The 25,526-nt window shown below is 47.2% G+C and overlaps 1 protein-coding gene across 1 annotated transcript; it reads right to left on the reverse strand.

Moving 5' to 3' along the window:
* Positions 1–4,567: 4,567 nt before the first annotated feature.
* Positions 4,568–25,526, reverse strand: SLC35E1 (solute carrier family 35 member E1). The gene is made up of 6 exons (XM_027548120.1): positions 24,982–25,526; positions 24,507–24,577; positions 22,085–22,222; positions 20,807–20,932; positions 8,071–8,316; positions 4,568–7,607 (listed from the first exon to the last, which is right to left on the reverse strand). The coding sequence occupies exons 1-6, from the start codon at positions 25,406–25,408 to the stop codon at positions 7,377–7,379; spliced, it is 1,239 nt and encodes a 412-aa protein (XP_027403921.1). The 5' UTR covers positions 25,409–25,526; the 3' UTR covers positions 4,568–7,376.

Below are 25,526 nucleotides of genomic sequence, written 5' to 3' on the forward strand. Positions count from 1 at the left end.
GCGTTGCAGTCCTAAGGCTTGAGTGGCTGAGTTCTCTGCGGGAGTAGGGAACCTGGGGAATTCCTGCCCATGTCAGGGCCTCTTTTCTCCTCGCGGGGCCACGGTGAAGAAAATACGAGGTGAGGTACGTCCGGGAGGCTCCTGGACGCGGCGCCTGTCACATCTCCCCGGGCCCGCCCGGAGGTAGAAGCCGAACCGGGAAGCTACGGGCTTCGCAGGGATGGAACTGGCTTTTTGAGGTTCAAGAGATCTTCAATTCGGTTTCTTCTTCTCGATCCAGCGGTTTGATAAGATATTAAGGCGAGGGAAACCCCTACCTCCGCTAGCCTCCGAGTGCGCCCCTCTGGGGCTCCCGTGGCTTTTGTGCAGTCGTTTAAGCAGCAGTGATCGAGCGAGCGCCCAAGACCTGCGGGTGCTGGGCCCTCTACACCGCGCGTCCAGAGGCCACGGCGCCATCCTGAAAGATGCAGTTACAGTGCTTCCAAAACGATGATGTTAATGTATGCCAATTGTGGGGAAAGGTAACAAGCTGCAGTATGCATTAGACATGTAAACTGTGGACTTGCCCGGTAATCTGACGCTGAGATAACTTTGTTCACATTAATACTTGGTTGGCTATACGGTATTTTATTTTGTGGAAATGGATGTCTGTGTGTTTAGATACGTTTCTTTTTTGTTGTTTCGTAATTTCTCCCATCTGACGCTTATGGTTTGTCTCCTGTACGCGAAATGTTGCCTTAGACCAGAAGCCGGCAAGCTTTCTATAAAGGGCCAGATAGCAAGTATTTTATAGGCTCTGATGGCCAAGAGCCAAAAACGAGGCTTTTATGTAGGTGCTTATATAACCAAAGATAAAAACATCCAGAGTACTTGTTGGTGGAATTTAAAATATAACAATTGAGTACAGTTTTTAAAATATAGGTCTAATGAGAAGAATGCAGTGCTGTTTTTGAAGATTGCAAGTCAGTCTTTGCTGTCCTCAGTTGATTACAAATGTTCACCTGTAAAGACCATCCTTGGCTCACAGAAAGGCAGGTTGGATGTAACTTGTGGATGAAACAGTGAACAAGTCCAACCTAATCTCTGCTCTCATGAGCCCACTGCTAAGATAGGCAGACCCCATAAATCAGTAACAAATATATCACCTCAAAGGTGTTATTGAGGAAAACCAAAGGGTGTGAAGACTATGAGAAGGGAGAAGGGCAGTGTCTACACTGATAAGGTTATCTGAGAAGGCCCTTGGGAGGTAAGGTTTGATTGAGATCCCCACTCCGAAACCAGCTATGTGAACACTCCAGGCAGAGGGACTGACTATCAAGGGGATGTTCTGTTTCTTATAATGCTCAGAAATATAGATAGTGTGATTGCTCTGTATCGATCAAGATCTGTATCAAGTAGCTTTAACCTGGGGTTTCTCCAGTGGTCCAGTGGTTAAGAGTCCACCTTGCAGTGCAGCAGACACCGGTTAAATCCCTGATCTGGGAAGATCCTACGTGCCATGGGGCGGCTATGTCCCTGTGCCACAACCACTGAGTCCACGAGCACTGGGGCCTTGCTCCACAAGAGAAGCCACCACAGTGAGAAGCCTGTGCACTGCTACTAGAGAAAGCCTGTGCGCAGCAATGAAGACCCAGTGCAGCGAAGAAGAAACTTAACCTGTGATCACCACAGCTGGACCACAGAGATAGCCCTGTTGCACACATGTATTTTCGTGAGATGAAAATACTCGGCACTTACCAGATTCTTAACAGGATCTCTGAACCAAACAAATTGTATCCTTTTTTCTTTGGTTGGCTGCACCTTGGCATGTGGGATCTTAGTTCCCCTACCAGGGACTGAACCCGTGCCCCTGCAGTGGAAGTGCAGAGTCTTAACCACAGGACCACCAGGGAAGTTCCCATGTGGTCATCTTTAATGACTGCATAGGACGACGTGGTGTGGATTTACCATACCTTAGTGAAGCCAGTCTCTGGAGTCTCTTGGGTTGGTTGTGCTTTTAAACCACTGTTAAAAGTTTTAGCTTGTGCACAGGTGTTGAGGTCAGAGAGTTTGCACTTTCAATGCTGATGTTGCTCAGCTACCACCAAAAAGGTTGTATATCCTTGACCAGTGTGTCATACATTCATCTCATAGTGTTTAAAATGTTGTTTGAGACTGAAAATTTAAGCATTACAAAGCCTCCCCCAGGCTTATTTCAGTGGGCCAAATCAGAATCCACTTGTCAGGAGAAAGCAGGAGAGAGTTGCGAGAAGTCAAGGCTGCTGCAGACAGAGATGATCTTCAAGGACCTAGAAACAGAACTCTTTAAGAAAACAAGTAGAGTGCACACTCCTTGGTGAGATGAACTTGCCGAGGGGACCATGTACCAAAAAGGCAAGAATTTAAGACCCATGTGCATGCCCATTTTTGTCCTGCAAATGTGCTGGAAGGAATTTATCCTAGATCAGAAGCGCGTGCAGCGTTGTGCACTGCAGACTTATCCCATTAAAATAGTACTTAAGATGCAGCAATAGGGGTTGGTTAATTGTAGCACATCCTCTAATACCATATACAGCAGACACAGAATCAAGGAAGAATATTTAGTAACACGAGGAAGTGTTACTAAAACGCAGCTTACAAACTATTATGGGCAATATGCCCCTTTTGAAGAAAGTGCACAGATCCTTCTTAAAGGCAGCGGCTATGTCTAGCTTCTTGTGTACCTTTTCAGAGATCAACTGTTCACAAGCACCTTTATATAAAACAAGTTGTTTTCTCTCTTTCTTTTTGACCTCTGTATATTTGGCTTTAATATTTTTTTCCAAACTTAAAAAATTATATGTAGACTATAAAAATTGTTATTAAAAAAAGTAGTGGCTGACTGAGGAAATCTAGGCCCATCTAGATCCATGGTTTCAATAAAGCCAAAGCTTTGTGTGGCTATAGCCTCGTCTGCAATAACTGAACGCTGTGTGGTCAACAAGCTGAAGCCACGGCAGGAAGAATGTCTTGTGGGAACTGAGAAGATCCTTTCATGTCCTAGACAATGAGCATTCCTTGGGCCTGATTGCCTGTCACCAAACCAACCTCTAGTCACAAAGGAGCTGCCCTGGGGTGACAAAGGAAGATTCCAGTGTCTGAGAGAGGACATCTCTGAAGAGGGGTTCCAGCTCTGGGGTCTGAGCAAGGAGGCCATCCTTGAACCTGGCTCTGCCTGACTCACAAGACGGTGGCACTACGCGTGGAACTGCAGCAGAGAGCTGCCAAGCTGCTTGGTCACCTGGCCATCAGGGCTCCTCCAGGGTCTTCCTGTCACAGGGGGCCCAGGCGAGCGAAATGAAAGGATGTACCTTTGACTGTGTGAGGCAAAGGTGACAAAAAACAGAACTGCTCACTTACTGAGGCTGTTTTGCAGGGCAGAGGGCCCTGGGCCTGGAGTCTGACACTTGGGTTCCAGCCCTGTTCAGTGGGCCAAGCCTGACTTTCTGTTGCCATCTCCCTCTGTAGAATGGGGCTAATATCTGTCTTTTGGGTTCTGATAGTTAAATGAGACATGTGTATCAAAAAATGTGTGGATAAAATATTCTATGAATTGAAAATGTATGTCAGCACATCCCCACGTGCCCCTCAAATAACCCTGCACTTTAGCATTTTCTCCCCCACCTCTAACACAGCACCTGTGTGCTCCTTAGTCACACATCTAGAAATTGAGCTGAGTGCTCAGAGGGCAGGAGGCTTATTTGTTTCCTGTTTTGGGCACCACCTAAGCACAATGGCACCCCACTCCAGTACTCTTGCCTGGAAAATCCTATGGATGGAGGAGCCTGGAAGGCTGCAATCCATGGGGTCCCTGAGGGTCGGACGTGACTGAGTGACTTCACTTTCACTTTTCATTTTCAAGCATTGGAGAAGGAAATGGCAACCCACTCCAGTGTTCTTGCCTGGAGAATCCCAGGGACGGGGGAGCCTGGTGGGCTGCCATCTATGGGGTCGCACAGAGTCAGACACGACTGAAGTGACTTAGCAGCTTAGCAGCAAGCACTCAGTAAATCACTGAACAGAAGGATGTAGGCAACTGTTTTAGAAGAAACTTACCTATCCATTGCGATGAAAAGAAACTGTTGGCAGTGGTTTCTGAGTGATATGGGGGGAAATGCAGTACCTGTGTGATCCTGGACAAATTACTTAACCCGTCTGGGCCCCATTTTCATCTGTAGCAAGGCAAAGGGTAACCGTTTGTGGAGTGTGTATAAAAAGCCCACATGTATCAGGTACTCACTATTATTCCTTCACACAGATGCTGGATAAGCATAGCTGTTGCAACATTCTTGGATTTTCCATGTTACTCTGTTCAATAAAGACACGTCATTAACTGTGATGCTGTGATTTCTACTTTTATCCTACTGTCTCACAAATCCATAAATCACACATCTAAATTTGGGCTCAGAAAAAATAAAAAGGTTGCAATATACCTGGATGTGGGAACCAAGTTGGTGTGTTCTTTCTGCCTCTTACACATTTTGTGGCTGGACACGCTGATGACAGACTGACTCAGAAGGGGCCCTTCACCGACAAACTGGGACCAATCTTAATTCCCTGGAGACCATCATTTATTTTTGGTAAATGCCATCCAAGAATATACACAGTATCATTCCTGCAGAACAGTCTATAGCATGAAAAGTCCTGAAAACACGGTGACATAAAGAGTTCACGATTTTCAGATTCTTCAATAATTTAATGTTCTCTGCCTTAAGGCTGTTAGACCTCAAGGGATCCAGGTCTGGTTATGTCCCAGTGATAACACAGGACCTGCTGTGCGATGCGTGCTACATACACAGCAGAGTTCAGAAATTCCAGGTGCTTCTTCATTTGAACCTGTTTGACTTCTCTCCTTTGTAATAGGGGTTTGATTTTTCCAAATAATGAATGACTTAAGGTGCTTAAAAATTCTACACTGAGTCTCAAGATAGTGAACAAACACTATTTAAAAATGCCCTCTGAGCCTCAGTTTCCCCTTCTGTAAAATGAAGGGGTTGGGTTTGAATTAGTTTTGCAGACCACACCGTGGATGGGTGAACTAAATTTGCTGTTACAAACCCCAGCAGGGAGGAGGGTGAAGCAACCCAACTGCAAATGTGGATGTGAGAGGAGGAGTAGTGGGGGCTGAGCCAGGGCAGCAAGTGGCTGGAAAACCAACCTTCAGGAGGTCAACGTCCGCTCTGAACTTTCAAGTCTCAAAAGTATGTCTTTGTCTTCTGATCTGATCGAATATGATTGTCTCATTCCAGTGTATGTACTCACTGTAGATTTATGTACAGAACTAAATATTTGTTTATTCATTTATAAACCGTAAAGAAACCAGTCAGGTATCTCCCCTCACCAGCAGATCTTGCTTTAGAAAAACAAATACACAAATTCCAGCAACCTCAGAAATTTCATTAAACCTGCAGAGAAGCATAATTCATTTTGGAGTTCAATTTTATGTTCAAGGAATCAGTTCCTATCATAAAGACAATTACTGTAATCTCTGTGCCATGCAAAACTACCTCCATTTATTGTGGACCAACTGCAGGGCCAACTCCTGCCCCTGCTGAAGGCACTCGGCAAGTTCATGAAAACATCCTTGAGGACGGCCCCTTCCTGTTTCGCACAACGTAGTCTCAGAACTTGAGGCCAAAGTAAGGAAAAAGCAAGCCAACGCCAAATGGGTTCTCCTGAGGCCAGTGGTACTAAACAAGCCAGAAGGCGACCTCATGACCTCTCCAGGAGCGGCCCATCCAGGAGTGACAAAATGTAACCTCTAGGTACAAAGTTCCCATCATCAAAAACAAACAGGAGTCGAGCATAAGCAATGGTTGGCACTTCCTCTCGGAGCAGAGAACCATCTCACATGCCAGAAGGTAAAAGGTGACCCGAGGTCCCATCTGCTGATCAAGCCAAGTGCCTGTTGAAGAGGCTAGGTGCAGGGCAGAAGGAAGAAGGCAGCCAGCAGTCAAGGGAGGGTCCTCTCTGAGGCCACAATTTCTTATGCCAGTGTCCCAACCTGGACCTCAGCACACGGGTTACCCTCGGAGCTCACATAATCTTCCTGGTGATGTGATTCTGCTAAAACGCAAACTTCTTGACCAAAGACCGATTTGGCAAACCAAATCCTAGCCTGGTGCTTGCCCCTTCCCTGGGACATGATTCATATCCTGACGGAAACATCGCTAGAGCAGCTAACAGAATCAGAGCGCCAAGCTCTGTGACACAAAAGTATGGAGATGACCTTCTTGATTAATCTCACTTTCAGAGGTTGTGGTCACTAGAAAAGCGCTTCAGAACACTTCATTCCTTCCTACTAAATGCAGACATGTGCTGAGACAGGCATCGCCAGCAACCTTTCTTGTTTTTAAACGTTTAAAAACCAAAGGGGTTTCCAACCATAAGCCAATCTGCATGCATCCTGCATCCCCTAAGAGGGGGGTGAGGGGTGGGGGACCGAGGCGAAAAACACAGACAACTACAAAATATGCCCTAGAAAAATGCAAGATCCTCATAAAACCAACATCTCACCAGACACCCTGTTAAGCACAGAGTGTTGAAGGCTCATGAGAACAAATTGAGTATTGTGGTTGAGCTTGAAACGCTGAACATGATTTCGAACGATCCTTCTCGCTGCTCCGAGAGGAGGGTCGTTCCACTCCAGCAAAGGAAGAGAGTCAGGAGTCAGCAGCAGCCCTTCCCTTTCGGTCGGCACACCATCTCTGACTTGCGGGTCAGAGAATTAGGCTGTAAGGATTCAGTGCTAATTGCAATTGCTCTGCATTGAGGGACGTTGGCCAGAATTGCAAACCGTCATGGGGCTGACCCAAAGCTGAGTCTACCTTTGTGGCTGGAGAGGTTTTCGTAACCCTTGCACTCCTCTGCTCCACACCTGCTTCAGTCCTGTGCCTGCCTGAGAAAGTGGCCAGTCACAAAGCACCACCCTAGGGTCCTTTCCTTGCCACCCTCCCTGCAAAGCACACTTCGCCCACTCTGAGGTCTGTGTCCTTTCCAGAGAGGGTCCTGGCTGGAAAGCAGAAAAAGAACTCTGAAGAACAGACTTGGGGAAATAAGTCTACACAGAAAGGTAAAAACCTAGACAAGGTTTCCAGAGTGACGCCGCCCTCAGAAGACAAGGCTCCAGGAAGAAAGGGCGTGAAACACCGGAGCTCAGGGGTGGTCCCCACGGCAGGGTCTGCTTCCTGCTGCCCCTGGGCGGGCTGGGGGCCAGGGACCCCAGGGTCTTCTGCTGGTTCCGCACCATCCCCCCGTGGCTGGGTTGTACATTCACTGGTGGTCAGGAGTTTCTGATGCTGCTGGGGGCGGGGATGGAGGGGAGGACTGGAAGAACGTCCTGCCCAGCTCACTAGGCTCTACACGTCATATCGGTTCAAAGTATATGAGTTTGGGTAGCTCGGCCGGCCGTACTGGAAGTGATCTGTCAAGATGTTGTTGCGGCCGTACTGGTAGTCACTGTGCGGGGGAAAGAGCGTGCCGTTGTGGGGCTTCTCCAGGGGGCTCCGGTGGTGCTCCTTACTGCTCAGGTCCCCTGTCGTGACGGGGAGGAGGTGCTTCCGGGCTTGCTGGTTCGCGTCATACTTGGTCTGCAAGGTCAAAAAAGCAGTGACGCCATCAGCTTCATGCCTGGGACGCAGAGGACACAGCGGGGGCTCGAGATTCATGGCCAAGAGGCCTTCAAGGTGACACAAGTGTCACCCCGAGTGGAGCTGGGGCACGCTCACTGAACGGTTAATGGAGCAGCCCTCCCTGTCAGCCATCCCACAGCTTCACGGGAATACACAGAACCTTCGCAAGGAAGGAGTGAAATTCCCAATAGAGCTGCGGTAGAACTGAGCCAAAACAGAGTGAGGCGTGAGCCTGGGGCATCTGTGAGGGAAAACGGAAGCCCAGGGTGGAGGGAGCGGAGCCAAGACCGTAAACCAGGCAGTGGCAAAGCTGGGAGCTGGAACCCCTGCCTCTCAGTTCCTGGTGAGGCTCCATCCTCTCCACCAATGCTTGGTGCCTTCTTGGGTGTCAAGGGGACAGCCTCCCCCAGCCCAGACTCACCTTGTTGTACAGAAAGACTCCGAGGATGGCCGTCAGCATGCCCAGGACATTGGTGCTGGTGACGGGGTTCCGCAGCATGATCAGGGACACTGTGATGACCATGATCCGCTTGGTGGCGTTGGCAACTGAGTAGCTCAGAGGGCTGATGAGGTTGAGGATGCTGAAGGCGATGACGTTCTGGGCAAAGTTACAGAAGCCGCTGACGGCCAGGAGCAGGAGCGTCCAAGGCCACTGGGACACATAGGTCTGCAGAGACGGGGGAGTGAGAGCAGCACTGAGGTCAGAACAGCACGCCCGCCCTGGGGGGTGACACACAGTGGTTTCTCGGGGGCCACACTCCCGGTGAGGGAACAGGCCCGGGCAGGCCATGCTGTGATACCAGGTGCTTATACGTACAACCTCCATCCTTCACGACGCTCTGCACGGCACAACAATAATAATAATCACCACCCGTCCCTGCCAAGGAAGTGGAGGTTCGGGGGGGGCATCAGGTATTTAAGGGGTGCAGAGGACATGAACCAGAGCTTTCCCCTGTCCCTGGGCAGGGAGGGTTGGGGCTCTGGGTTAGCAGAGCAGGGTCTACATACTGGACATCACCTGTTTGAGCTGCTATGACAAAGTACCACAGGCCAAAGGGGTTACCAAAAAATGTTGATTTCTCACAGTTCTGTGGGTTGAAGTCCAAGATAAAGGCGCTGGCAGACTCCATATCTGGTGAGCGCCCTCCTGGTTCAGTGGGTCTCACTGGGTCCTCACAGGGCAGAATTGGCAAGGGAACTCTTTGGGGTTTTTCTCTTTTTAAAAATAATTTTATCTGTATATTTATTGGCTGTGCCAGGTCTGCACTGCTGCGTGGGCTTTCCTCTACTTGCAGGGAGAAAGGGCTACTTTCTAGTTCCAGTATGTGCGTTGCTCTGTGGTGGCTTCTCTTGTCGTGGCGTGCAGGCTCCAGGGCTTGTGAGCCCTACAGTACAGGCTCAATAGCTGTGGTGCACGGTCTTAGTTGCTCCATGGCATATGATCTTCCTAGATCAGGGGTCAAACTCCCATTTCCTTCACTGGTGGGTGGATTCTTGATGCTGAGCCACCAGGGAAGCTCTGGGGTCTCTTAGAAGGGCACAAATCCCATTCATGATGGGCCCCACCCTCATGTCCTAATCACGTCCAAAAAGCCCTGTCTCCAAACACCATCATGTTGTAAGGTTTAGGTTTCAACATATGAATTTTAGGGGACACAGACATTCAAACCATGGAGACATTTTGCATTGTAGCAAATGGGGAAGTCCTGGGGTGGCAGCCTCTGGGTGTGTGAAGAAGTTCCCCCACAAGGCAGAGAGCCCAAGGCTCTAGTCTGCCCCATCACTGGGAGTCCCCAGGCAAGCTGCCCAACCTCTCTGGCTTCATCTCTGCAATGGGGAAGATTGATCCTGATGAGTCTGTACAACACTGCTGCTGTGAGGACCAAATGCAATCATGGTTTTGAAAGTGCTCTAAAAGAATCCCAAGCCAAACGAACAGAAAATGATGTTATCATCAAAACTTTAGTTGCTGACTTCCCTGGTTGTCCAGTGGTTAAGAATGCACGTGCAGGGGACACGAGTTCAATCTCTGGTCCAGGAAGATTCCACATGCTGCAGAGCACCCATCATGGCAAGGAGCTCGGCATGCCACAACTAGAGAAAGTCTGCATGCAGCAACAGTCAAAAATCAAATAAAATTTTTAAAAAAGGAAGTGAAAATCTTAAAAAACAAAATTTTACCATCCGACTCTCGCCAGAATGAAGCCACCATAATAAAGGGGGCCTAGAAGTAAAAACTAAGATCACAACACCCAGCCCCATCACTTCATGGCAAATAGATGGGGAAAAAATGGAAATAGTAACAGACTTTATTTTCTTGGGGTTCCAAAATCACTGCAGATGGTGACCAGAGCCATGAAGTTAAAAGACATTTGCTCCTTGGAAGAAAAGCTATGACAAACCTACACAGCACAGTAAAAGCAGAGACGTTGCTTTGCCAACAAAGGCCCATCTAGTCAAAGCTCTATTTTTTCCAGTGGTCATGTATCAATGTAAGAATTGGACCACAAAGCAAGCTGAGCACTGAGGAACTGATGCTTTCAAACTGTGGTGCTGGAGAAGACTCTTGAGAGTCCCATGGACAGCAAGGAAATCAAACCAGTCCATCCTAAAGGAAATCAATCCTGAATATTCATTAGAAGGACTGAAGTTGAAGCTGAAGCTCCAATACTTTGGTCACCTGATGTGAAGACTCAATTCATCAGAAAACACTCTGATGCTGGGAAAGACGGAAGGCAGAAGGAGAACAGGGCAACAGAGGATGAGATGGTTGGATGGCATCACCAACTCAATGGACCTAAGTTTGAGCAAACTCCAGGAGATGGTGAAGGACAGGGAAGCCTGGTGTGCTGCAGTCCATAGAGTCACAAAGAACTGGACAAAACTGACTGGCTGAACAACAGAAGAAACACCAACTAGCAAACATTAGGACCACAAACTCTTCAAAGAGCCTGGGCTGATCTCAGGCCAATTCCCAGACTGCTCTGACCTCTCACACAGGAGGACACAGCTGGATCTCTCAGACAGTGGGGTCTAGTGGCCTTGCCAGGAAGAGAGCTGCAGCAATCCTTGGGCAGTGGCCTGATTATATCTCCAGCACCTTCTGATAGGGAAGGATCACATAGTCCTCTTAAAAGTGAGGGAGATCCAAGTAGGGACCTGCTCAGAATTACCTTCAGGGTGAGCTGGCCTGTTCCCCCAGGAATTCTTCCCTGAGGTGACCCACAGGGACTTACAAGCTATTTTTACAAGGCAGCCTGCTTGCAAAGCAACCCAGCCAATCCAGCGTTTTAAAAGAACTGACATACAAAAAAGTTGAGTGTTTCTTCCTTCTGGTGGATAGTTCCATGTGTATTAACACACATATATTGATTTGTGTAGCCAATACCACAGTCAGAGTTCAGAACAGCTCCATCACCCCATGGCACTCTCCAGGGCTTCTCTGTGCACCCTCCCTCCCCCACCCAGGCAACCACTGAGGTGTTCTCCACGATAGGTTTGTCTTTTGGAAACAGTCCTCTAACTGGAAAGATGCAGCATGGAACCTTCTCAAACAGGTTTCTTTGATTCAGCATAATGCCTGTGACATCCACCCAACTTGTAAGGGATGACAGTTGGTACCTTTGTTCTTGCTGAGAAATATTCTGCTGTACAAACACATCGAAGTTTCTTTCTCCATTCACCTGTTGAAGGACATCTGGGTTGTTTCCAATACTCTGTGATCATAAACAGAGTTGCTAAACATTTGTGCACAGGCTTCTATGTGAACCTGAGTTCCATTTCTCTAGACACCCAGGAGTGAGACTGCTGGGACATGTGGTCAGTGTATGTTTAACTTCAGAAGAAACTCCCAAATGTTTTCCAGAGTGGCTGCGCCATTTTGCAGTTGCTCCAACAACAGGAAAATGCCAGCTGTGCCCCATCCTTGACAGACACGGTACTGTCAGTACTTTTCACTGGAGCTATTCAATCAGATACAGAGCGGAATCTCCTCATGGTTTTAACTGGCTTTTCCCTAATGACTAATGATGTTGAACATATTTCACATCTGCACAATCTCAGTGGTGAAATTCAAGTCTTGGGCCTATTTTTAAACTACTGTTGAGTTTTAAGAGTTCTTTATATATCCTGAACACAAGTCCTCTGTCAGTATCTCAGTGGCAAGTATTTTTTTCCCAGTCTGTAGCCTGTCTTTCTTTAGTAGTATTTTGGGGAGCAAAAGCCTTTAACTTTGATGAAGCCCCCATTTAGCAATTTTTTTTTTTAATGGACTGTGCTTTTGGTATAATGTCTACAAACTATTTCCAAGTCATGAAGATGTTTCCTCTGTTTTCTTCTAAAGGTTACCATTTTTGCTCTTATATTTAGGCCTAGAATACCTTATGAGTTAAATTTTGTATAATGTGTGAGGCTGAAGTCAAGGCTCAGATCTTGCATATGGATGTTCATTCGCTCCCACACCATTTGTTAAAGAAACCATCCTTTCTCCATGGAGTTGCCTTTGAACCTTTGCAAAAAATCAGTCACCCGTATCTGTGAGTATACTTTCATGCTGTCTATCTGCTCACTGATGGACGTCTTTTTCCACCAATATCCATAGCTTTATACTAAGTCTTAAAATTATGTGATTCCTCCAACTCTGTTCTTCTTTCTCAAACTTATTTAGCTATTTCAGTTCTCTTGCCAGTCAATGTAAAATTTCCAATCAGCTTTTATTAAACAAATTTTAATATCTATAAGTATCTATCTCCAAATATATACACATAGGGAGATAGTTTCTCAACTTTTTTTCATTAATGCCTTTGCCCAGCAGAAGTTAAAATTTAAGTAATGATTTATAGCTGAATGTAAGAAGTATAAGATTTTGTTGAGTAGAAAGAATTTTATTTCTTCCTTTCAAATCTATTTCTTTACCTTGTTTATTGTTCTGGCTACGATGTTAAGTATCATGGGGAATGGGCCTATTGAGAGTGAACATCTTTACCTTATTCCTGAATTTAGGGGAAAAAACTTTCAATTTCTCATCATTATGTTAGCTATGTATGCCTTTGGTCAAGTTGAGGTAGTTTCCTCTATTTCTAGTGTGTTGACTTTTTTTTTTTTTTTTTTTTTTTTTTAAGTTATTTTTCTTTTTATTGAACAAATTTAACATATTTATTGAATAAATGTAACATGCAAGTTTAACATTGTGTACAAGTTATTTTGATATATTTATATATTGTGATTGCCATTGTAATAACATCTATCACATTACATAATTATAGTATAGTATTGTCTTTATTCATTATATTGTTTAGTAGATCTGTATGGCTTATTTACTGCTCATTTTTCCCTCAACTTATTTCACTTAGCATAATGGGCTCAAGGTCAATCCATGTTGTTGCAAGTGACATGATATCCTCCTTTCTTGTGGCTTAATAACATTGCATTGTGTATATGTCCACCACATCTTCTTTATTCTTTCATCCATTAATGGGCTCTGTGGTTGTTTTCACGTCTTAAGTATTGTGAATGATGCTGCAATAAATACAGGAGTACATAGATCTCTTCAAAATCCCACATATTGTAAAGTAATTAGCCTCCAATTAAAATAAATAAATTTATATTTAAAAAAAATCCCACAACCATTGCCTTTGGATATATGCCCAGAAGTGGATCATATGGCAGATCTATTTTTAAAATTTTTTTCCTGTATTTCTCTAAATCAGATTTTTTTTTTCATTTTTTAATTTTTTGGGGAACTTACATATTGTTTTCCACCATGGTCAGACCAGTTTACATTCCCACTAACATCTTGTGAGAGTTTCCTTTTCCCCACACCCTCTCTAGCATTTATTGCTTGTAGATTTTTTGATGATGATCATTCTAACAGGTATGAGGTTCACTGTGGGTTTGATTTGCATTTCTCTGATCATTAACCATGTTGAGCATCTTTTTATGTGACTGTTGGCCATTTTGGCATTCTTTTTGGGAAAAAATCAATTTAGTTCTTCTGTATGACTGCTATTTTTGAGGAGGAAGAAAGGGAAATTGTACGAAATTCAAGCAGTAACATGCAGGGAGTCTTATTACCAAAAAAACATATTCTCCAATTTGATAGCAGCTTCACAACTAGATAAACATTTGGACTAATAAGAAATCAACCTGGTTTAACAAAAGGAAATTTTCAGCTGTTTGTATTTGACCAGTGTTTTTCTAAAGCCATTTCTTCTGGATAAGATTCTTTGTGTATATGTATTGCATTCTTCTTCCTGCCTACTACCACCCAGTGCTTTTATAGTGGTTAAAAAAATTAATGTCAAGAAAAAAAGGAAGTCTGAAAGTGAAGGCTAGTTATCAGAGTAAGGAAGGGTTGGCCCAGTGCTTTGCCTTGGGAGCAGCTAACTGACCACTTGTAATAAAGCATCAGCATTTTGAAATGCTGCTACAAGAACCATCTCTCTCCCTGCTGTTAGCTGTCTCCTTAAGTTCTGCCTACCCACCAACCTTTTAGGGCCTTCCTTTGAGAGTCACTGAAATGTTGTGACAGTTTTGCTGAATTGTGAAGGTTTTCATGACTTGACCCCATCCTACATGTCTGACTTTTATTTCCTACCATTGTCTCTGTGGATTCTCTGGAACAAATTTGCTGGGTTTTCACCTCCCTTGTATTCTATGCACCTTCATCCTCCTCATTGTCTCCTTTATTAACCCGTAAATGACTTTCATAAGCAGTGACAATAGGCCCCATTGTCATAGCACTTTCTATAGATCTCTTTCAGCTCTTAGCATCTTGTAAATTTTTCCAGTTCATAAATGGAATTCTAATACAAACAAACAGTAAGAATCATTCAATAAAAATGCTTTTAAAAATGAAAGAAGTTTAAAGAAATATATAGCTGGAGGCAATTCATACTATGTCATTAATCCATTATGGTTGCTGCTGCTAAGTCGCTTCAGTCATGTCCGACTCTGTGCGACCCCAGAGACGGCAACCCACCAGGCTCCACCGTCCCTGGGATTCTCCAGGCAAGAACACTGGAGTGGGTTGCCATTTCCTTCTCCAATGCATGAAAGGGAAAAGTGAAAGTGAAGTCGCTCACTCGTGCCCGACTCTTAGCGCCTGACTCTTAGCGACCCCATGGACTTCAGCCTACCAGGCTCCTCCATCCATGGGATTTTCCAGGCAGGAGTACTGGAGTGGGGTGCCATTGCCTTCTCCAGTAGTGTGTTGACTTTTTAAAACTCATGACTGGATGTTGCATTTTGTCAAATGCCTTATCTGCATGAGTTGGTATGACTATGTGTTTTTTATTAGGCTATTACAGTAGATTACATTGATTGATTTCAAAGTATTGAATTAGCCTTGCATTCTTGATTTAAATCTCACTTTTTCATAGTGTAGTATGTTTCTTAACATATCCCTGCATTTGATTTATTCTAATATTTTATTTATTTGATTCTAATATTTTATCACAATAAACTGTGGGAAATTCTGAAAGAGATGGGAATACCAGAGCACCTGACCTGCCTCTTGAGAAATCTGTATGCAGGTCAGGAAGCAAGTTAGAACTGGACATGGAACAACAGACTGGTTCCAAATAGGAAAAGGAGTACGTCAAGGCTGTATATTGTCACCCTGCTTATTTAACTTCTATGCAGAGTACATCATGAGAAACGCTGGACTGGAAGAAACACAAGCTGGAATCAAGATTGCCGGGAGAAATATCAATCACTTCAGATACGTAGATGACACCACCCTTATGGCAGAAAGTGAAGAGGAACTAAAAAGCCTCTTGATGAAAGTCAAAGCGGAGAGTGAAAAAGTTGGCTTAAAGCTTAACATTCAGAAAACGAAGATCATGGCATCCAGTCCCATCACTTCATGGCAAATAGATGGGGAAACAGTGGAAACAGTGTCAGACTTTATTTTTTGGGGCTCCAAAATCACTACAGATGGTGACTGCAGCCATGAAATTAAAAGACGCTTACTCCTTGGAAGGAAAGTTATGTCCAACCTAGATAGCATATTCAAAAGCAGAGACATTACTTTGCCAACAAAGGTCCGTCTAGTCAAGGCTATGGTTTTTCCTGTGGTCATGTATGGATGTGAGAGTTGGACTGTGAAGAAGGCTGAGCGCCGAAGAATTGATGCTTTTGAACTGTGGTGTTGGAGAAGACTCTTGAGAGTCCCTTGGACTGCAAGGAGATCCAACCAGTCCATTCTGAAGGAGATCAGCCCTGGGATTTCTTTGGAAGGAATGATGCTAAAGCTGAAACTCTAGTACTTTGGCCCCCTCATGCGAAGAGTTGACTCACTGGAAAAGACTGATGCTGGGAGGGATTGGGGGCAGGAGGAGAAGGGGACGACAGCGGATGAGATGGCTGGATGGCATCACTGACTCGATGGAAGTGAGTCTCAGTGAACTCCGGGAGTTGGTGATGGACAGGGAGGCCTGGCGTGCTGCGATTCATGGGGTGGCAAAGAGTCGGACACGACTGAGCGACTGAACTGAATATTTTATTAAGGACTTTTGTCTCTATTCTCACAAGGGATATCTGTCCTTTTTATGGTTTGTTAATATGAACCAAAAGTCTTCTTTTCCACTTGTTTTCCAGAGGAGATTGTGCAGAACTGGTGTTTATTTTTCCTTAAATGTTTGGTAGAAATTACCCATAAAACCATCTGGGCCTGATGACTTCTTTCTAGGAGGCTTTAAACTATGAATTCAATTTCTTTAATAGTTATAAGATTCAGGTTATCTTCTTCATCTGGAGTGGGTACATTCTGATACTGTGTGGTTTATGAAGAACTGGTCTATTTCAGCTGTCATTGATTTTATGTGTGTAGAGTTGTCAGTAGTATTTTTATGGTTTTAAGTTCTGTGAGTTTTGCAGTACTGCTCCCTTTTTCATTCCTGATTATTTGTATTGTCTTATCCCTCTCTCTTTTTTGGAAGGGTCAGTTTTGCTTCAGTTAAAATGTTTTTTCTTTTCCCTTGAGACTTCCTCTTTGGTCCATGGATTATTTAGAAATGTGCTGTTTAGTTTCCAAGTGTTTGGAAATTTTCCTGTTACTTCTTTGTTATTTACTTTTAATTTTATTGTTCTCTTAAGGTTTTTTTGACATACAATATGATCTATTTTGGTGAATTTCCACATATACACTTGAAAAGATGTCTATTCTGCTGCTGCTGGGTAACATATTCTATAAATGTCAATGAGATTTCCAGTTGGTTGACAGTGGTGTTCAATTCTTTATTCCTGATCTATAGACCCAGTGATTTTGGAAATTCTATATTTGCTGGATATAGAATTACGTGTTAACAGTTCTTTAGTTTTAGTACTTTACGAATGTTATTCTACTTCATGGTTTCTGATGAGAAACCCACAATTGTCCAAATTTCTGTTCTCCTATAAATAATGCATCCTTTTTCTGTTTTCAAGCTTTTTTTGTCTTTGAATCATTTTCTTTCTGTGGCTCAAAGTAGACACCTTCAGCTGACTTATCTTCAAGTTACGGACCTCCCTCTGTCATCTCTATTCTGCTACTGAGTTCATCCAATACCATCCAGTGAGTTTAAGTTGTTTCTTCCATCCTGAAATTTCCACTTGGTTCTGTCTTCTATTCTTCCCATTTGTGTCAAGAACATTCTTGGAGCATGATTATAAATAATTGCTTTAAAGGCTTTGTCCAATAATTTCAATATCTGGGTCATCCCAGTACTGGCATCTGTTGATTGTCTTTTCTCATAAGACTTGAAATTTTTCTGTTTCTTTGTGTTCCCAGTAATTCTGGATTATATCCTGGACGTTTAGAATATTATACGACTGTGCTGCTAAGTCACTTCAGTCGTGTCCGACTCTGTGTGACCCCGTAGACGGCAGTCCACCAGGCTCCTCCGTCCCTGGGATTCTCCAGGCAAGAACACTGGAGTGGGTTGCCATTTTCTTCTCCAGTGCATGAAAGTGAAAAGTGAAAGTGAAGTCGCTCAGTCGTGTCCGACTTTTAGCGACCCCATGGACTGCAGCCTTCCAGGCTCCTCCGTCCATGGGATTTTCCAGGCAAGAGTACTGGAGTGGGGTGCCATTGCCTCCTCCATACGACTGTAGGTCCCATGGATAATGTTGATACTTGGCTTTAGCAGACTCAGCTAGGTTCAGGCTACAAGCCTAACCAGCCTCCAGTGGGCTGTGGTCCCAGCACCAGCTCTGTTTTCAAGCCTTTCAGCGGCACACAGCAGCACACAGTGACCCCACGCAGCGGTCAGCCACGGGCCTGGGCAGTAGACTGTTCTGTCTTTGTGTGCTGTTAGGATCAGATCCTCACATGTGCAGCTCAGAATTTTGTTGTTTTATTTTTAAAATGGTAACTTTGTCTTTCCAACTTTAACTGAATTTCAGATTTCTGCTTGCTTTTCCATTTTGGCTCTGCCTTTTTTGTGTTTTTTTTTTTTTGGTTGCACTGCATGGCATGCAGGATTTAGTTCCGTAACCATGGATTGAACCCATGTCCCCTGCAGTGGAAGTGCAGAGTCTTAAGCACTGGAACACCAGGGAAGTCTCTTTTATGGTGTTTTATGAGATCATTTCCCCCAGGTTCCTTCTTTCCATGTCTCCTTGGTATTTTCTGGTTTCTGAGGTCTCCCTCTTTCAATTATCCACTTAGAAAGCTGGACTTAATAACCCCACTCTGATTCCTTCCTACAACTCTACCTCCATTCGGGGCCAAGCAGTGGGAGGATGAAGAAAAGAAAAAAAGTGCAACAGGGGCTAATCCTGTCCTGCGATTGCAGAGGGAGGTTCCCACCTGAGCATCTCAGGGGCCTATGGGACCTTGCTGCCACCACCAAACGGGACTGCTGGGGGCCTGGGACGTGAGAGGACAAGGGAAACAGAAACAGAGGATTCCCCCCGTGCTCTCAGAGCACCACGAATCTCCTTTCCCTCAGCAAGCCAGTAAAGAGGGCTTTTCACTCTCTTCCTCCCCCAGTGCCCACTTCTGTGTTTCCAGATGCTTTAAGTCCAGGCTGAAGACACAGGAGGCAGAAGAAAGCAAACCCACAGCTGGCTCAGTGGTGCTTTGTAATCTGGTTTCTCCATCAGCCTGCCTGTCCCCATTTACTTTTCAGTTCTCAAGTACTGGCTTCACCCATCCTGTCCAAGCTTTAAAACTGGGCCACCTGCTTCAGAGTCTGGAAATCCATACCTGGCTACAGTTGAGCTGTTGGCAGCAGGTCTGGATATGTCTGGGAACTGTCTGCTGTAGCTTTTGATTCTTGGAAACATGGTGAGTAGCAGGCCCAGATGATGTGTCTCCAACCTGAGCTTTCTCCCTTCCACTGTGGAGCACAGCACTAGGACACACCTAACTCACCTGGCTGCTGCGGGAAGACACGGGAGGGCGGGGGAGCCCCACTAGGAACCCCACTTTTGGGGGCAGCAGTGTGGAATACTGTGCGCTGCTAGGGCTGCTGTTAAAACGCACAAGGGTCCCATCAAGGCAAACAATATACGGCTTCAGGGCTTCCCTGATGGGCCGATGGTTAAGAATCCACCTGCCAATGCAAGGGACACAGGTTCAGTCCCTGGTTCAGAGCCCACGTGCCGTGGGGCAGCCAAGTCCATATGCCACAACTGTGGAGTATGCATGCCAGGGCCTGTGAGTTGGCAACTACTAAAGCCTGCACACCCTCGAGCCATGCCCCGCAGCGAGAGAAGCCACTGCAGTGAGAAGCCTGCACACCACAAGTAGAGCAGTCTCTGCTCACTGCACCCAGAGAAGGCCTGCATCTAGTGACGAAGACCCAGCCCAGTCAAAAATTAAAAAAAAAAATGACCTGACGAGAAAAAGAGATCACCAATGGCAATGGAAGTAAGTTTATTACTAAAAGAAAATTAAAAAATGTCCTAAATGCAAGAGAAAGCAAAGCAAAGAGAGCAAGGAGAGAGCAGAACACAATCTACACATGCCTGTTTGTGAGTGTGCACAGAGACACCAGTGCGTCAGAGCAGCGTAGCAGCGCTGATGCCAGACCGACAGGCAGTGCAAAGCAGCAACCAGAGGAAGGAGGACCTGACAGGCCAGTATGGAACGATCCCCACGATGCGTTATTGAGTGAAAACCTTTTCTACCTTTTCTAAATATCTAAAATATCTAAAAAGTCACTATTTGTATAAGGAGGGTGGAGGAATGAACACACTTGGCCCTCAGTACCTGTGGGGGATTGGTTTCAGAAGTCCCCAGATCTGAGGATGCTCAAGTCTCTCATATAGTAAGATGGGGTAGTGCAGGGACTTCCCTGGTGGTCCAGTGGTTAAGAATCTGCCTGCCAATGCAGGGAACACAGGTTTGATCCCTGGTCCAGGAAAATTCCATATGCTGTGGAGCAACTAAGCCCGTGAGCGGCAACTGCTGAGCCCACGCACCTAGAACTTGTGCTCTGCAGCAAGAGAAGCCACTGCAGTGAGCAGTCTGGGCACTGCAATCACGAGCAGTCCCCACCTGCTCCAACTAGAGAAAGCCCAAGCAGCAATGAAGACCCAGCGAAGCAAAAAGTAAAATAAATTTTAAAAATAAGAATTGATACACTGATCTTTAACAGAAGAATCCAGTCGGACCTCATTAAGCCCTACATTGACTCCATCCAGCTCAGACCAGGAAGAACCATGCCCACCTCCTTATCACTACTGCTTGCATTGGTTTCCAGTACCTTCTCTGGAGGCTGGTCCTGTAGGCCGTGGGTGGGAAGATGCTCTCTCCTGGGCTCAGCTCAGAGAGCTGTGGGTACATCTGGAGTCAATGGCAGTACAGACAGAGATGACACCAAGAAAGGACTTGAGCAGTGCAAGCAGAGTTTCTAAAAGGCCAAGTGAGACCTGAACCAGACCGTCAGGGTGGGAAAGTTGCCTGTGCTGGCATTTTTTCTTCCTTGAATGCACTGGCACAAATGCAGCAGTTATGAGCAGCTGGGATCGAGCACGACTGAGAAGAAAACGCATAAGAAGCCGACTTCCTTGACTGCACTCAATGTTGAATCATCAAAGAGCTGAGAGCTAAAAGGGCTGGCGGTCAGAGGCCCGATGCCCCAGTCAACACAGAGGCATAATTCCCTGACAAAGTACCTACTTCGGAACCAGCTAAGAAAAGGGCATGTTCTTGGCACAGGCCAACTCACCAGGTCGCTGCTGACCAGGAAAGCCGAGAGATCTACCAGGACCCACGTGGGGATCATAAAAAAGACGGCATGGCAGCCCAAGATGTTCAGCAGCCGGAGATGGTGGATCCTTGAATCTCTTAATACCTGAAGAGAGAAAACCTCTTTAAAGGCTGGTTGTAACTATAAGTGGCAAGAGAGGCTCCGCTTACCCAGGCCCGAAACATGGTGGCTGCACATTATCCCTGGTATCTGACCTTGACCGCCAAACCTGCAAGTGCGCCCATGACGAGACACACGGCCCATGATGAGGCACACGGCCCATGATGAGGCACACGGCCCATGACGAGACACACGGCCCATGGTGAGGCACACGGCCCATGACGAGACACACGGCCCATGACGAGACACACGGCCCATGATGAGGCACACTGCCCATGACCACAACAAGCGCCGTGTTTCATATGCAAAGGACCGAGAGAAGAAAAAACAAAACCCAGCAACACTCAATTGCTGGTAAAGCTACAGTGAAACAGGCACTCTGAAATGGTGCTGGTTCGTGTCTAAACTGGTATATAGTTCCAGAAAACAAGCAGGAAAAGTATATCAAAAGCTGTAAATATCTCATACCCTCTGACCCAAGAATGGTAAACTCATCAAAAGGAAATAACCCGAGAAATAGAAAAATGTTTTGCACAAAGATGTTCATAAATTGTATTATTTGTAGGGATTAGTTGGAAATAATCTGCATGTGCAGTACGGAAACCAACTGTGTTAATTATGACACCTGCAAAGAATGTGATTATTATGAGTTAGGAGCAATAATTTTTAATGATATGGGAAAATGCAATGTTAAAATAATAAATGAACAAAGCAAAACTTAAAAAGTATGTGTAATATTGCAACTCTAAAAACCATGCAGGAAAAACCCCCTAGCATTAACAGTAGGGAACAGCACTGTGGCTTTCCTCAAGAAAGAGGAAACCCTGAGCCAGCGGGCAGGTCTCTGTTGAGTCTTGGTCCCCAGCACCTACTACAGCGCCTGTCACACAGTAGGTGCTCAATAAAATTTCTGATTTCTTTTCACTGTGCTTTTCTCTATTTTTTCACATTGAATGTAAGTCAGCTTCCTATATGATAATAATAAAGCTATTTATAAAACAAAACAATAGAAAAGCAGCAGAAAGGCGACAGGATGTTTTTGTCCCAACAATGAAGAAATCGTTACCTGGCTGCTTTCTTAGACGCCACCCACCCACCCCAGAAACAGCAGGTGCACCCTGGACGGTGTCCCAGTACCTTTTTGGAGAAAATGTTCTGAAGCGAGAAGCACAGCGTGGCTGCAAGGGCGCTGACCAGCCCCCACATGTCGAAGGACAGCTCGGTGACGGTGGCCAGCAGGACGCCGCTGATGATGGGGATGAGGGACAGGTACACCTGTGAGAGGATGCAGCAGTGGCCGCCAGGCCGGGTGGAGCTGGGCCGCCCAGTGCTGACGCCTGGGGGGGCCCGACTGCTCTCTCCTCCCCAGAGGGGCACCACCTGCCACTCTGCATGCAGGTGTTAGCTGGGACCGTAACACTCTGGGGAGTCAGGCAGAGGCAGATGGTTCTCAGAGTACCCGAGGGCAGGGCCGTGTCACTGTGGGCGCCCCAGCCATGCCAACACCCCCATTACATTAAGAGCCACAAGCCAGGGCTGGTCCTAACAGGATCTACCCAGCTGCCGCCACCAACACCAGGATCTGAAACTGTTAGCCTCTGATGGGTTTCCTGGGTCCCTTTTATTTTGCACTCTTCCAACATGCAGTTATCCCTAGTGAGGACACTCCCCCTACACCTTCTTCAGCTGGAGATCTCCGTTCCCTTCAGGGGTCACAGTTCACAAAGGCCAAGAACCTTCCCTGACCCAGTGCCCCCTAGACAGGGTAAGGTTGCCCAGCTGTGTGTTTTGGGAACAGCGCTCTCCACCCACTAGAAGCACCCTTTACATCGTCTGCATCCCTGCACTCCTTTAGGGCAGCTCTTTGTTCACTGCTCTATGCTGGTACCTGGCACTTAGCGGGCACCCAACAACTGCTGGCCCCAAGCACGAGTAGTGAGTGCTGTGACCGGGGTCTTCCAGAAGGGTCAAGCATTTCCGGGCCTGGAAAGTCCCTGGAACTCTCACAGCTAAATAGGCTCCCAACTTCCAGAGAAATAGGGTCCGTCCCCAACATTTGGCTTTCCTTACTCCTGGCTCATCCTTCCCCTACAAACGATACTCATAAAGCACTCTGGGGACTTCCCTGATTGAGACTCTGCTCCCAATGCAGGGGGCTGAGGTTTGATCTCTGTTCAGGGAACTAAGATCCCACATTCGGCACAGAATGGCCAAAACAAACAAATAAAGAGATTAAAAACAAACAAAAAAATACTTCAGAGATTTGGGAGGGGGTGGTGAAGCTCCACCCCCATCCCCACATACACAGGGTAAGAGAGCTCTGAAGTCCAGAATCCCTGCCCCTCACTACTGGCTGGTCCTCAGGCTCTTCCTTTTGAAGGCTCATTGCTTTCCCCGAGATGAAATGATCACCAGCCTTACCTGGAAAGGGTGGGGCCACAACTTAATCTGTCGTCATCATCATTAGTCTCCTGCCTAAGCCATTCCCCTGTCTCTCCTCCCTGTGAAAGGTTCTGGCTCCCTGCCCAAGCTGGGTACAATGACCCTTACCACAGGAAACCTGATAAACACAGTGTGACACTGAGAGAGGCAAGACACACACCTCCTGGCCAACTCCGACCTGGGGAGACCAGGCACATCTGACAGCACCTTGGGGGTGGGTTGCAGGGCACACCAGATCTGGCAGGGGACAAGACTGACCGAAAGCAGACACCAGCCAGGGGTGGCCCCATTTCTATAAGCTGATCCAGGGCACTGCCGTTCTAAGTTACATAAAATACAGGATGCCAGAAACCAACCACATAGAGAAGAGGCGCTCTGTCCAGCATGAAATGGATTCCAGCTGGGACAACAGGAATCCCACTTCCACTTAAGGACACAGGGCAAGGCTGTCTCTGGCTGAAGCCACAGCTTCTCTCACTCCAAGCCAGGAAATACCCTGGCTTGGCATCTCGAACAGACCCTGGATTGTGCCCAGAGCATCTTCCCCATGCAGCCCTGGGCTCTGCGGGCTGCCATCACTTCCATTTCCAGACATTCACAATTCCTGGCTGTTTTTATTTCGAAGACTTTGCTGGGCTTTGCCAAAATCAGATTCCTCTGACTAGCTTCTCACTTGTGACCCCAGAAATCCTGAGCCTGACCACTATCTCTTGCAAAGATGTAAAACTCTGTCAGAGTTCCGTTCCAGCAAGGAGTCAGATGTTCCAACCCTCATTCCACTGGAGGGGGTGGTCTGGTCAAGATGGGACCAAGTTATCCAAGTTGCCTACCAGCAACCCCAGGATGGGAATCCAAACAGGGAGGAAGGCTGGATCTGAGATGGGCAGCAGCATCCTGAGGCCACACATCAGAAACAACTCAGGAACACACACCCCACTTGCTACTGCCCCGGGGGGTGATTCCAGAACGTTAGCAGCAAAAGAGGTCTAGAAGATGACTTCCTTATTTGACAGGAAGCCAGGCAGCCTGCAGACCAGGAACCTGGACCACGTCACCAGCTCAGCAACAGCTGGGAAGCCTCTGGGGCCCCCACCGGCCCAGAGCCCGCCTAGGTTACCTTGGTGCTCTGTTTCTCCTTCATGATGATCCGGGACAGGAGGACCACCCAGATGGGCATGGTGGCCTTGACTGCAAAGAGAGGGTAGGGGCATTCAGGGAGCTGCGCTAGTCCCAGAACCCACTCTGGGACCTGTCCCAACCCCACTAGGGGGGAGGGGTGAGAAGGCTTGGCTGCCCCTCAAGCCACTTCAGCTCTTCTCTATCTGTGGGCCTTCCCCGAACCCAACACTTCTGATCCGCCCTGCTCACTTCCCAGCTTTCTTCTCAGTCCCTTCCCTCCCGGAGACCCCTGTGCGTGTCCCTCTCTTGCTAAAAGCTTTGGCGGCCTCCAGCGCCTTCTGGACTGAAACGGACTTCTCAGCCCGACATTCCAGACCGTCGAGGGCACCCCAGCCGGCGCACTCCGACCCAAGCGTCAAAGCCCCAGGTGGCGTGCGCCAGCCGCCGCCCCCTAGGCCAGCCTGGGCACCCACCGGTGTGCGCGTAGGACACGGGCACCTTCCATATGCTGACGTGCGCGGACACTGATGCGAAGTACTTGCCGAAGGCGAGCGGCAACACGTAGCGCGGGTAGAAGCGCGGCGGTAGCAGCGGGCCGGACGACTGATGCGGACCCGGCCCAGGGCCCGAGACGGGCGGCGCCGGGGGCACGCGCCAGGCCCGGAGCAGAGGCGGGAGCCCCGCGCACAGCGCCAGGATGTGGCACAGCGACACGGTCACGGGGAATGGGAAGGCGCTCAGGATCACCTTGTTGACCACATTGCCGCCCGCGCTCAGCGCGTACCACAGCAGGCACAGCGCTGCCACCCGCGCGCCCTCGCGCGCCCCCCCGCCGCCGCCTCCGGCGGCTCCCGAACCCCCGGCGCCCGCGCCCACTCCCACCGCCGCCGCCGCCGCCATCCTTCCCGAGCGGCCGCCCCTTCCCGCCTGTCCGACGGCGGACGCCGGGCGGGGGCGGGGCAGGACCGGGGCGGGAGCGCCAGCCAACGCGGCTGCCTATTAGCCACCGGCGCTTCCG

The sequence above is a fragment of the Bos indicus x Bos taurus genome, chromosome 7, assembly GCF_003369695.1.
Source record: "Bos indicus x Bos taurus breed Angus x Brahman F1 hybrid chromosome 7, Bos_hybrid_MaternalHap_v2.0, whole genome shotgun sequence".
Lineage (NCBI taxonomy): Eukaryota > Metazoa > Chordata > Mammalia > Artiodactyla > Bovidae > Bos > Bos indicus x Bos taurus.

Excerpts from the sequence above, each read along its gene's own strand:
- SLC35E1 (XM_027548120.1), bottom strand. The coding sequence starts at position 25,408 with ATGGCGGCGGCGGCGGCGGTGGGAGTGGGCGCGGGCGCCGGGGGTTCG. Across the intron at positions 24,578-24,981 it reads CGTGTCCTACGCGCACACCG|TCAAGGCCACCATGCCCATC; the intron begins GTGGGTGCCCAG and ends CTCTCTTTGCAG. Across the intron at positions 22,223-24,506 it reads AGGAGAAACAGAGCACCAAG|GTGTACCTGTCCCTCATCCC; the intron begins GTAACCTAGGCG and ends ATCCTCTCACAG.